Source organism: Camelus dromedarius, chromosome 4 (assembly GCF_036321535.1).
Source record: "Camelus dromedarius isolate mCamDro1 chromosome 4, mCamDro1.pat, whole genome shotgun sequence".
In the NCBI taxonomy this organism is placed as follows: domain Eukaryota; kingdom Metazoa; phylum Chordata; class Mammalia; order Artiodactyla; family Camelidae; genus Camelus; species Camelus dromedarius.
In genome coordinates, this window is record NC_087439.1 from 81,997,900 (window position 1) to 82,010,598 (window position 12,699).

Consider the following 12,699-nt stretch of genomic DNA (forward strand, 5'->3'; position numbering starts at 1 on the left):
AGCAAGAGGGCCAAGGAGGGAGGGGCATTTGGCTGGGTTCAGAGCCATGGAGGAGACACAGCACTGCCTGAGTTCCCTCTGACTTTGATAGAAGGGGCAATATATCCTGGCTTCTCCCTTCCTCCCCTCCTGAATCTCCAGTCAGTGGTTCCCACTGGCTGAACCTTGACAGCAGCTAGTTGGTAAGAGGGAGCCTAGGAAAAAGGAGGTGCAGCCTGTGATATACAAAACCGGGCAGGGAAGGTGGGGTGTGGATCTCAGAGAAAAGAGGCAAATAAAACACATACCGGCACACACCCGTACCTGGGTCTAGCACAGGATGGCACTCAGGTAAAACTGGAAATGGAGTGACTCCTCCATTTTCCCATCTGGTCCCCCTCTCCTGTCCCTGTCATTCATCTCAACAAGTATTTTGTAAGTAGAGGATGGAGTGGAGGCAACAGGATAGTGGGGCATTTAGGGGAGAAAATGGACACACGCAGCCCAGCAGCCTCCTCCCTCTATTTCGCAATGATTTGCCCAGAGAGAGCAAGTATTCTCAATGCCTCGGTGGGGATTCTGGCTGACAGGGGAAGCTCCTGGAAGACAGAGGCCTGCAGTTGTGTGTATAAGTGTGTGTTGTTGGGGTAGATGGATAATTTAACTATTCTATTTCAGAGCCCATTTTGGCTGAATAGCTAGGCTATATCCTCTAATTTGTTTGTTTGTTTGTTTGTTTCTCTAAAAGGGCTGACTTTCAAATTTCTGTCCTATGTCTTTCTCTCAACTGGCTTCAAACTGAGGGAAGGAAGAGGGATTATTTTGGGAGCCTTTCAAACCACAAGACATTGCTGTCATTTATTGAGCACTTACTGTCTACAAGGCCCTGCGTCCATACTATCTTGTTTAATTCTGAGGTAAATACAGTTATGACACCCACTGGGCTAGACACCCCACAGGAACAAGGCTTGCTCTACACTCAGCACCCACAGTGCTGCCCGACACATAGTAGATTCTCGATACTTATTGAATAGACTTGTGTAGTGAATGCCTATGTTATCGATGGGGAGACTGAGGCTCAGAGAAGTCATGTGACTTGCACAAGGTTACTTAGCCAGTTAAGTGGAAGAGTCAGAATTTAAACCTCAGTCAGCCTGAGTCAAAGCTTACGTTGTTGCCCTTCTCTTTCTCAGGTGTCCTCCTGTCCTGCCCACAGCAGGTCCAGGCACCCTTCAAGGTGCTATGTCTTCTGGGTCTGCCAGGTCCCCAGTGCTCAGACAGTGACTCAGGTGCCTTGAAGGCAGGGACAGGGTGGTGCCTGACACTCCCCTGCCCAGGCACTGTAGCAGAGGGCGTGTGTGTGAGATGGGGTGCAGGGACCCAGCTTCTGACAATGAACAAGGGCAGAGGTGTCTTTGGGGCCAAGTTTTGAGGCTGTCAGTATCCTCTAATAGCACCATCCTCCACTGACATCTCGAAGGAGGTGAAGGGAGGGCTTGGGAGAAGCCGAGAGGGAGGTCTCTGAGGGATGTGAGGTCTCCACCTGCCAAGATGGCTGGGTATCCACAGACGTCGCCAGGCTCCCCTCCTGACTATTGTACCAGCCAACCCACCCTGGGCAGCTGGTTGCCCATCTCCTCTCAGCTAGTAACTCTGTAGGCAAGCACTGGCAGGCCTAGGTTGGACTGGGTGTGAGTGTGGGGAGGTGACAACCCAGATCTCCATGGAGCAGCTGGAAGCACCACCCAGCCTGGTTCCTGGGGACTCCCTCGGTGCAGGGGAATGCTTTCATCTCTAATACTTCTAAAGCCAGGGTACAATTACCTCCTGCAGGCAGACAGAAGAGACAGTTCCCCAACCTTGGATTCCACCCAGTACATTTATTCCCTCGCCTCTGATGTGTCAGGAACACGCTGCCTCCAAAGCTGCATTGCCTCCTTCAGGGACACCACCTCCCCCTGCTTGCCTCAATGTTGCCATTCTTCCCAGCTTAGGTCACAGTTACCCAGACCTATCCAGCCCTGGAGACCTCTCCTGCCTCTAGATTCTCGCCCCTGCTGGCTGTCTCCATCACTCACTTGGTACTAGGCATGGACTGCCTTGGACCGTAACATTTAATTTCTTGCTGATATCCTATTCCCCTAGCTAGCTTTTAAAAGATTATGTATGTATTTGACCAGTTATTATGTGCACATGCTTTGGAATTCAAAAGGGATCAAAGAGGTTTACAAACAGCAAAAATAAATCTCTGCAGTGAAAATAAGTCCCCTTCATTTGTTCCTCTCTTGGCAGCCACCACTGTTCACTTTTTGGTTAGTGTTTTCTTCCAGACATCTATGAAGAAACTAATGTGTCCACACATATTTAAATACCCTTTTACACCTTTCGGTTAACAATAAATCTAGAAGACAGTCCGTATCATTACATATACATATGCCTCCATATTTTTGGTGACAGTATAGTATTCCGTTCTATAATGTACCATTGCTTATTTAACCAGTCTGCTATTATTGGGTATGTAGATTGTGTCTAGTCCTTCGGTATTGAAAAGAATCCTGCAACATTTGTACCTACTTCTTTGCATCCATGTACAACCATGAATTATTAGAATTGGCATTACTAGGTCAAAGGCTATGCATCTTTAATTTTGATATACTCCATATTGCTCTCTTTAGAAGCTGTATCCAAATTACCCCTCCCACTACCAATATATGAGAATGTCTGTGCCCACAGCCTTGCCCATGCAACATATTAAACTTTTTGATCTTTGTCAATCACCCAGTGAGTGAAAGTATTTTGTTGTAGCTTTCCTTTATAATTCTTTTCCTATGAGTGAGACTGAGCATCTTCTGATGTTTAAAAGCCAGTATCGTCTCTTCTGTGCCCTTTGCCCATTTAAAAAAAAAACGGCATTGTTTGCCTTTTATGAATTTATTGGAATTCTTTGTGAACAAAGGGAATTAACCCTTTGTTTGCTAGATGTGTTCCATCTAATTTCCTTCACTTGTCCTTTGTCTGTGTCCCAATGTGATTTTCATCTCCCTGGGTACAGGGACTATAACTTAAACCTCTTTGTATTCCTATTCTTAATACCACATACATGGTAGGTGCTAGACCAATGTCTGTTGAGATAAGGGAAATAAGACAAAAGATAGAGATTTAGAAGATTTAGGAGTGACCTAACCTAACCTATTTTTCATCTTATACCAAGGTCAGTCAGGACTTCTGTTGGAAACAGCAGAAACTAACTCTGGCAAAATAAAAAAAGAAAAGGAAACACACACACACACAAGTTGGAGAGATCCTGGTTAGCATACAGAATCAATATGAGGGCTGTCAAGCAAGGCTCCACAAACAGGTAGATACCAAGAGAAGCTGGGCAACCAGCACCACAGCCAAGGTCAGGGCCTAAAAAACCCTTGTCCCCTCCACCCACTGCAGTGGGGCCTCTTCCCACCCAGGCACTGAGGCTGACATTTCCTCCTCCAGACAGTAGAGGCCGCTGCTGCCTCTGCTGCCACCACTGCAGAAATGAATTCTCAACTGCCCCAGCTTCTCTCTGACTTGCTCCAGATTCAAAATCCCAGTTGGAGCTTTCAGCTGGCAGAATGTCCGGCTTTTGCCTGCCCCCCCTTAGAGCTAGGAAGTCTGGGAAAGTGAGGGTTGGGTTTTGTGGCAGGTAATGGCCTGCCTCCCATCAAAGCCTACGCAATGGGAATTTGCCAGATGTAGGTAGGTAAGAGGCTCCTAGACTGCAAGTAGCTAGGAAAACTGGACAAACTCATACCACGCTCTTGCCTCATGTCTGTCTCAAGCCTTTCCTTTTGGTGAAGCATTTCTGGGTCACCCAGCCTGAAACACTCTGCTGTATTTTCATAATCATTATTGCTTGGGGAAGTCATGATGCCAGAGAGGATTTGTACTAAGACCTACTATGTAGCACACCTCATTTGACTTTCAAACAGCCTTAGGCATTACCTGTATTTAGGGAGGAAAAACTGAGTCCTCAGGAGGTTTTCCTGTCACACAGTAGTACCAGGTTGCAAACCCAGGTCTGTCTGTTTCCAAAGCCTTGGGGTTTCCCAGTGTGCTATACTGATGGGCTGGTATCTTACCAAGTTGCAGCTCTGTGAAGGCAGGGATTGGGCCATAGTCTTCTTTTTACATCCTGGCAGCATCTACAATATAGAAGATGCTCAGCTAATGCTTATGGATTGGCCCAGATATCAAGCAGGAAACAGTTCTGGAAAGTTCTCTAAATTTCCCATGAGGCCTGAACCCAGGGATCACTTTGAGGTGGAAGAGGTTAACTCAGAATCAGTTTAGAAAGAAAAACGTCAAATCTGGGGAATTACCTATTCCTTTTTGGTTTTGTTTTGTTTTTCCTTTTTCCCTTTAACCCCAAATCCCCAAAATGTGTCAAAACTGTTAACATGTTGCCATCTGTTCATTATTTAATCATACAATAGATATTTTTGAAACCCACTACTGTCTTAATATTCTAGTGAAAAAAAAGACATAATCTCTGTCCTACAGAATTTACATCCTCGTGGTGGAGGTGAATGTCAATCAAATAATCAAACAAATAAATGGTAATTTGTTGCTCTGACAAGTGTGAGGAAGGATGCCTCGAGATGCTATGAGAGGCTGGTCGGACCTACTTAGGAAAGTCTGGGCAGCTTCTTTTGAGGACCTGGAGCTGGAGCAGGGATCTGAAGAAGAGAGGAGGGTTTGGACCCAGAGGGGAGTCTGTGAGTCCGTGAGGTGGTGATTGTCTTCGGGTGAGTAACCATCGGTCATGGAGCCTGTCTATAGGAAAGCCACAGAGGAGCCAGGGATCGGGTGGCTTGTTTGTCGGCGAGTGCATCACGCTTGGATGGAGCCTGCTGCTGTCTCCCAGGTCCCATCTGGGGATGACGTTGTGCTGGTGCAAGCCCAAAATAGCCGGCTCCGCCCCCATCTCCCGGCAGCCCCTGCAGCAGCACCCCCCACCCCCCACCCCCAGGTGACAGGCTGAGCCGGCCTCCTCTGGGTCTCTAGTAGTTTCCGTGTCGCTGACGCATGCTTGCGCGCACAGCTGGGCCGGCCGCGTCCTACGCAGCAGCCGCGAGCCGGGCAGCCGGTGCCAGACGGTTCCCGGCGGGGGGCAGGGGCGGGGCGCTGCAGGAGGCCAGGGACTCCAGGCGGAGGAGGTGCGGGCAGGGGCCCCCGAACAGACTGGGGAGCCCTGGACCGGGCCGCTGGAGTTTAAGGGCTGCAATAGGGCGCTCCGGCCCTGCGCCCCGAGATAGCCCGAGGCACTGGCCTGCACGGGCCGATAAGGCTGCCTGAGGGAGCCTAGTCACCGGCAGCCAGCAGAGCCCAGCGGGCTCCGCTGCCCCGTGGGAGAGACCCCCTCCGCCCCGGGGGGCTCCAGCCCCAGGGAGGAGCTCGCAGCTCTTTCGGCCTGACTCTTCCTTCTCTACTGCAGCCCTAAGGAGACCCACCTGAAGACTAACGAGTTGCCATGGCTTCCTACTACGAGATCCTAGACGTGCCGCGAAGTGCAACTGCTGATGACATCAAAAAGGCGTAAGTGCCTCCGCTGTGCATCAGAAAGCCACTCACCCTCCCTCACTCCCCTCCAACCACCTTGGGGCCCTTCAGAGACAATGCCAAGGGAACTAGGTCATTAGAAAGATTGGGGACCTCCCTCAGAAGAGTGACCCCTGTAGGGAGAAAGGAGACCCCTGGATAAGTAGGAGAAAGTCTATAGCTTGAAGTTCTGCTGGGAGCTGCACTGTCAGTTCTTTTCCGGTGTACCCTCCTATCCCCTCCCCTCTCCTTCACTCCTACTCCAACCCCCAGCCTCTAGGTGTAGGCTTTCTCAGGATGCAGTGCAAAGATGCTCAAGCACTGTGACCAGGAGGGACCAGTGCCTTAGTATCCTCCATGGCCACATGTACCCCCATCTTTTGCAGCCCCAGCCCCCGTGAGCCCTAGGGAGGGGTTAAGTCTGGGGCTTTCTCACCCTCACCTTATAATCTAAGCATGTATTCCCAGCACTTGCTGCAGAGGGGAGAGATAGGGACTCTATTAAAACATTGCTGCAGAGGCAGCCCTAGCAGCTGGGATGGATGGAGATCTGAGTGGTTAAAGAGGTATGTTGGGCTAACAGAAAATAGGTTGTTCTGTTCTCTGGTAGGAAGTGCCTGTGTTTGTCCCCTGACCTTTTCTGAACCCACTTCCTGCAGGTATCGGAGGAAGGCTCTACAGTGGCACCCAGACAAGAATCCAGATAATAAAGAGTTTGCTGAGAAGAAGTTCAAGGAGGTGGCCGAGGCATATGAAGTGCTGTCTGACAGTAAGGGCCAGAGTCAGGGTCAGGGCAGGCCATCTGTCACCCCTACTTCATGACCCATCACACTCCTTCCCAAAGCCATGCTGCCACCACCTCAGTCTCCTCCTTTTCTAACCTGACATTTAAGTGCCCCCCTCTCACAGTGACTCTGGGATTGTTTTTTCCTTTTGCTTCAATTCAGAGGAGCACCTACTGTGTGCTGAGTACCTTTTTATTCTGATCCCTGATCCCCTGTCTCAATGTCTGCTCCCCTGGGTCTGGTAGTTGCAGCATGGGTCCTGACATGGGGAAGGAAGCAGGGAAGGTAACCAAGGTGTGCCAAGTCTCTTCAGTGTCAGACATTGGTGGGTGTAACCTTCATGAATCCTTACAGCCATTCTGCCAGGCAGGATTTATCACCCCCATTTTTCAGGCAAGGAGACTAAGGCTGAGTGAGGTGAAGTAATTTGCTCAGGGAATATGACTTCAGGTTTTTCGTTCATTCATCCAAAAAATATTCACTCAGTGTTATGGTGCTGAGCCGTCATTGGGTACTGAGGAACAATGGAGGACAAACAGGCACTGTCCTGGTCCTGGTAGGTTTATTGCTGTCTGATCAGGGAAGACTCACGTTAACCAAGTAATGCATAGACAAGAGTATTCCAAAGGAACGAATGTAGCAGGGTGACATGATAAGGATAGTGAATAACCATTTTTTGTTAGGTAGTCATGGAAATTCTCTCTGTGACATTTAAGGTAGGCTCTGCTTAATAATAACATAGTATGAATTAACTAACATTTATTAAATGCTTACTATGTATTGGACACAGTGCTAAGCCGTTTAGGTGGATTATCTCATTTAATCCTTGCAACTGTGAGATGGATGCTGTTACTGTGTCCATTTTACAGATGAGAAGAAGCCACTATGGGAAGGACTGAGCTGCTGCTAAAACCTATAGCTTGTGTCCTCTGTGCACACTGCTACCCCCCAAGTGTCAATCTCTGGATAGTCCTCTGAGGGTCCTAGCCTGGCAGGGGAGGCTGTCATCCGAGAAGGAGGGAGAAATGACCTGGTCTCTCTTTCCAGAGCATAAGCGGGAGATCTACGACCGCTATGGCCGGGAAGGGCTGACTGGGGCAGGTAGGTGGAGCAGCGGGGCCCAGGGATGGAAGTGGGTCAGGGAGGAGGGGGAGGGCAGAGTCTTGCAATGGATGCGCACTCTCGCTCTCGAGTCTCCTGGACTCTCTGTGCCTTAGGTGGGATCCCCTGGCTCAGGACGAGGTACACACTGTAAGCACCCTCCTTATCCTGCCTCTCTTCCAGGAACTGGCCCATCTCGGGCGGAAGCTGGCGGTGGTGCGCCTGGCTTCACCTTCACCTTCCGCAGCCCTGAGGAGGTCTTCCAGGAGTTCTTTGGGAGTGGAGACCCTTTTGCGGAGCTCTTTGGTGAGTGGACTCAGGAGGCCTGTGACAAGCTTGACTTTTCTCCCTCCAGGCCCACCCTCCCTCAGCTGGGATGCCCTTAGGTGGGAGGCCGAGAAGGAAGCCGAATTTCAGGGACAGAGGATTTTGTGGGGGTGGATCCAGTGAGCGCTGGGACAGAACCTTCCACATGCCAGAACCCGCGTGACCCTGTCGTGACACTTTGGAGACTCGCCTTATTAAATGATAACAACAATAATTCATTGTTAGACCTCCATAGTGACAGCCAGGGAAGCAAGATGCAGAGCATCATGGGACAGCAATAATGCCATTACAAACAATGGATACCACTTTTTAGAATGATTAGTATGAACCCTGTAGGGTAGATAATTTTATCCCTATTTACAGATGAGAAAATTGAAACATGTTCAAATAACTTGCTTAGCGTCACAGAGCAAATGGCTGAGCCGGGACTCATAGCCATGTTTGGCTGACATCACACCAGGCTTATCTGCCTAACTGAAGGAGCTACTTGTCCTCCCTCCCTCTTGCCGTTCCCCTTTCCTTCCTTTATTCTTTATGGTGGACAGAACTGAACAGGGAACTTTTTCATATATGATACTACAAAGGAATTTAGTTTGTCACTCAGTCCAAGCAAAAAAGAAAAAAATCAGAAATGGACCCAGTTGCTTAGCATCTTCTATTTCGAGACTTAAAAGCAGGGATCCCACATTCTAGGGTTGGCTTTTCACCAGGTGATGGTTCATCTGCTTACTCCTTGCAGATGACCTGGGCCCCTTCTCAGAGCTTCAGAACCGGGGTGCCCGACACTCAGGCCCTTTTTTCGCCTTCTCTTCCTCCTTCCCTGGGCACTCTGGTAAGTGCTGTCCCTTCCCATATTTACAAGCATTCGGAGACGTGGAGCCCTTTGCCTCAGCTCGTTGCATTCCCAAGCCTTCCCTCCTGTGTACCAGAAGCCCTGCCTCCGAGCAGCTCTGTGAGGAGACCCCACAGAGGTTCCTGGCCCACTGTGACTCCCACCTGGCCTGCTGGGTACAGCCTCCATCTAACGTCCTCTCCCCCTCCCCCTCCACCTCCTCCTTTGTCCCGATGCCAGATTTCTCCTCCTCGTCTTTCTCCTTCAGTCCTGGGGCTGGTGCTTTTCGCTCTGTTTCTACATCTACCACCTTTGTCCAAGGACACCGCATCACAACACGCAGGTGAGAGCTCCTGGGGCCATACTAGGTGGAGGTGTGTGGGGGTGAAGGTATAGGGGGCGCTGAGTACGACTAGAGAGGCAGGTCTTCGAGAGCAGAGCCCAGTCCATCGTGTCTAGTGCAGTGTCCCAGAGCCTGGACAGGCACCCACAAGACTGAGGCATGCCCACTGAATGAACCATGCTGTCTCCCACAGAATCATGGAGAACGGGCAGGAGCGGGTGGAAGTGGAAGAGGACGGGCAGCTGAAGTCTGTCACAATCAATGGTGAGGAGTGGCTCTGCCACCCAGTCCCTGGCAGGAAGCCCCTGCCCCAGACCCCAAAATCCCTTCCCCAAACTGTTCCTCTCTGAACTCCCCTGGGGCAGGGAGGGCATGATGGCCACAGGCCAGGCTGGCAGGGTCGGAGGTGGGGATCCCGGGGAAGGGGGCTGGGACAGAGGGTTGCAGAGTCTCAGAGGGCCAGCTAATCACCATCGTCACGAGTGGGGTGCCCAGAGTTCTAAGAGCACTTGACTGTTTTGAAAGCACTTGCACATTCCACAGTCCCTGTATTCTTAAAACAGCTAGGGGCTGGCAGGGAGGGGAGCGAAGCAGGGCAGTTGGTATTTGCCCTTTTTCTTGTTTGAAGAGACAGCCTCAGTACAGCTAAATGGCCCTAACGCCTAAGTAGCCCCAGGCGCAGGGCTTTGTCCTACTTAGTAAAGGGTAAAGCCAGGAATGAAACTCGGGACATGAGATCCCTGGAGCTGAACTCATCTTCCCTCAACACCATGCGGTATAGGACAGTCACCATGGCTACCATTTCATGACCGCCAACTCTGGGAGGTGTGTGTTAAGGGATTTTCATGGGCTATCTTATTTAATGATTCGAAGACTTTGAGAATGTAGGCACTTTCATCATTCCCATTTTACAGATGAGGAAAGGGATCCTTAGGGAGGTTAAGTAACTTGCCCAAAGCACTTGCAAGCTAGTTCCAAAGGAGGGGCTGTAAGGTGTCAGAGTCGCTGCTACGTAAGGCAGCCTGGCAGGATTCCCAGGGCCTGGGTCAGAGGGCCGCATAACAACCGTGACTCCTGCAGGTATCCCAGACGACCTGGCACTGGGCTTGGAGCTGAGCCGTCGCGAGCAGCAACAGTCTGTCGCCTCCAGGTCTGGGGCCACGCAGGTCCGGCAGACCCCTGCCTCACGTTCCCCCGACAGCGACCTCTCTGAGGATGATGAGGACCTGCAGCTTGCCATGGCTTACAGCCTATCAGAGATGGAGGCAGCTGGGAAGAAACCAGCAGGTGGGCGGGGGGCACAGCGACGACGGCAGGGGCAGCCTAAGGCCCAGAACCAAGATCCGGGCACAGTGGGGACCCCTGAGGGTGCAAGGGGTGACACAGCCAAACCCAGCCCATCTCCAGAGGAGAAGGCCTCTCACTGCCTCATCCTCTGATCACCAGGCCCAATCCACCCTGATTCAGGGTGACCAGGGGTCCTGCTCACTATCAGGCAAGCAGAGAGGGGCGTGACCTGAGTTACAGGCGCCTCCCCGCACCTCTGCCTCCACGCTCCCTCCCAGGTCCACACACCTCCAGTGTGGACTTGGGATTTGCTGTGCTCAGCCCATGGCTGATAGGTCCCTGGTGAAGCCCAGGGTGGAGGGTGGGGGGGTCACAGGGCAGCCAGAGGGCCTGAGGAGTCAGGATGCGCTTACTCTTATTAGAAGGGGAGTTTCTAAGGGGCATTAGTGGCTTGGGTCAGGCTTTTTGTGCCTTGGTCTTCTGCCATCTATGTTGCTGATGATATTAAGGAAGGAGGACTTGGCCTGAGGTTCTCTGAGCCAGAGTTGGCAGCTACAACTCCCCTTGTCCGGCTGCAGACACCCCCACCCTGGTTTCTGCGCAGTGTTGAGCTCTGACGTGTCTGTCGCTTCCCTCCTGGTGCTGCTTCTCCCTTGCACTCTTCTCTCTGCAATTCCCCGCGGGCCACATCGCTTGCTTTCACTGCCGTCTGGCTGGGACTCCCTTCTTCCTTCCCCCAGAGGCCTCTTTGTGGCAAGGAAGATGCTGTGGCCGGTAGGGCCATAAGGTCTTCCGGGGAGGCTAGCTGGGTGGGGCGGGAGCCTCTCAGCCATCCAGATTCGGAACCGGAGCCCACTCCTCCTCCCTTCCTCTTGCTGCCTCAGCCTGCCCCAGGCCTTGGGACTAGCCAGAGGTGAGGCTGGCTAACCCTGAAGAGGGGGGATAAGGCCAGGGTGCCCCAGGAGGGAGGCCCAGGAGGGGACCATACCCTGTCCTCCTGCACCATGCATCAGGGCTCAGGGAGAGGCCACAGGGCTAGCCCAGGTCTGCATGCTCAGCTCCATCCTCCACGGCTTGCTGCTGACCCTTTCTCCTGTCACCCGCCCCTGCTCTCTCCCCAGATGTGTTCTGAGCTGGATGTCCTGGACCCAGAGTCGCTGCACAGTTCCAACAGGACAGCGCCCAACCCTGTGTACTGGGAGGGGACCCTCCATTCCTCTCCCTCACCCGTGCTGAGCGTAGAGCCGGGCCTGGGTGGTGGGTGGGGGGCCGGGTGGGAGGTAGTCTTAGCCTGTAAACGCTTCCCTGGGTGTTTGGTGCTGTCGCTTAGGGACTACAAGTCCCAGAATGCAACGCACCCTGCCTCCTATCTGATAGATCCTGCTTGGGGGAAGTGGTATGTGGTTACAGAGCTGTGCATCTTGGGACGTGTAGTTCCTGCCCTGGTCAGCCTCTCACTCACTGTGAGATGGGGAGATCTTGTCATTTGATTTGTCCCTGGCAGGGGTGGCAAGAATGTGGATGAAGGGGTAATGGTCCGAGCTTTGCTTCCCTGACACCTCTTGCTAGTGCCGGGGTTAGAGTGTACAAATCAAGGCCCTGCAGCATCTGGGAGAGGCTCTTCCTGTGGGCAGTCCTGTGGTCCAAGATTGAGCCAGGCAGATCAACTAAGCCGGGTGTGGTCTCAGAAGGCTAGTGGGTATGGGCTGGCAGAGATCTTGGAAGGGAAGGCTTCCCTAGCCCTCCAGTGTTTGTGTGTCTGTGTGTGTGTGTGTGTGTACGCACGCGCACGCGCGTGTGTGGCTGGAACTAGCGTGTGATGGGTGCTCCAGGCATGTTGCTGCTTGTATGGCTTCTTTGGCCTCTGACCCTGCTGCCTATTCTTTCTCTCCAACACCACAGAAGCTGCCTCTCCTCCTCCCTGCGTGGGGAGCCTGGTGGCCAGGGAGGGGAGTGGTGGAGCCAGGGTGTTGCCAGCCTCAGTGTCGTTGAGTCCCAGAGACCTCTCAAAGCCAGCTGGGCTGAGCTCAGACCAAGAGGGAAACACTGGAAGTCAATAAAGCTGAATTTTGAAAGCTGGGCGGTGTGCCATGTTCCTGTGTTCTTCCTTTCCAGGGTGGTCCAGGAGGGACCCCAAGGGACCAGTGGGTGACACACCTCCCTTTACTGCCCAGACATCCAAAGGTTGCAAGCCTTCCCAGCTGACAGCAGACCAAGCGGTCCTCCCTCAGTATGTCCCTCAAAATGCTCATGTTCTTTTGCCCTCACCTCCTGGGCCCCACAGCTGGCTTTCTTCAGGCGGCTGTTGTTCCCCTTATGCAGGGACCCACCACCCAGTACTCTGCAGCACAGCTTGGACCAGGCTGAGTTACGACTTGACTGAAAGCATCGGGACAACAAAAAGCTGGGAACACATAGTGAAAACCTATAAAAACCTCCCAAGGCCTGAAGACTCAGCCCTTTCACAAGTT

General features: G+C 52.2%; 1 protein-coding gene across 5 annotated transcripts; it reads left to right on the top strand.

The window, feature by feature from the left end:
- The first annotated feature begins 5,016 nt into the window (after positions 1–5,016).
- Positions 5,017–12,307, top strand: DNAJB2 (DnaJ heat shock protein family (Hsp40) member B2). 5 transcript variants are annotated; one of them, XM_010988373.3, is made up of 10 exons: positions 5,017–5,171; positions 5,450–5,550; positions 6,213–6,322; positions 7,386–7,439; positions 7,623–7,745; positions 8,506–8,598; positions 8,839–8,941; positions 9,135–9,205; positions 10,022–10,228; positions 11,350–12,307. In XM_010988373.3, exons 2-10 carry the CDS (start codon positions 5,486–5,488, stop codon positions 11,358–11,360), a joined length of 837 nt encoding a protein of 278 aa, XP_010986675.1. In that variant the 5' UTR covers positions 5,017–5,171; positions 5,450–5,485; the 3' UTR covers positions 11,361–12,307. The 5 variants fall into 5 exon arrangements, 3 of the variants coding, with proteins under 3 accessions (XP_010986675.1, XP_064341261.1, XP_064341262.1); XM_064485191.1 differs by lacking the exon at positions 5,017–5,171 and adding an exon at positions 11,113–11,141 and having other exon boundaries at positions 5,179–5,550; XR_837817.3 differs by lacking the exon at positions 5,017–5,171 and having other exon boundaries at positions 5,178–5,550; positions 10,022–11,141.
- Positions 12,308–12,699: the final 392 nt, after the last annotated feature.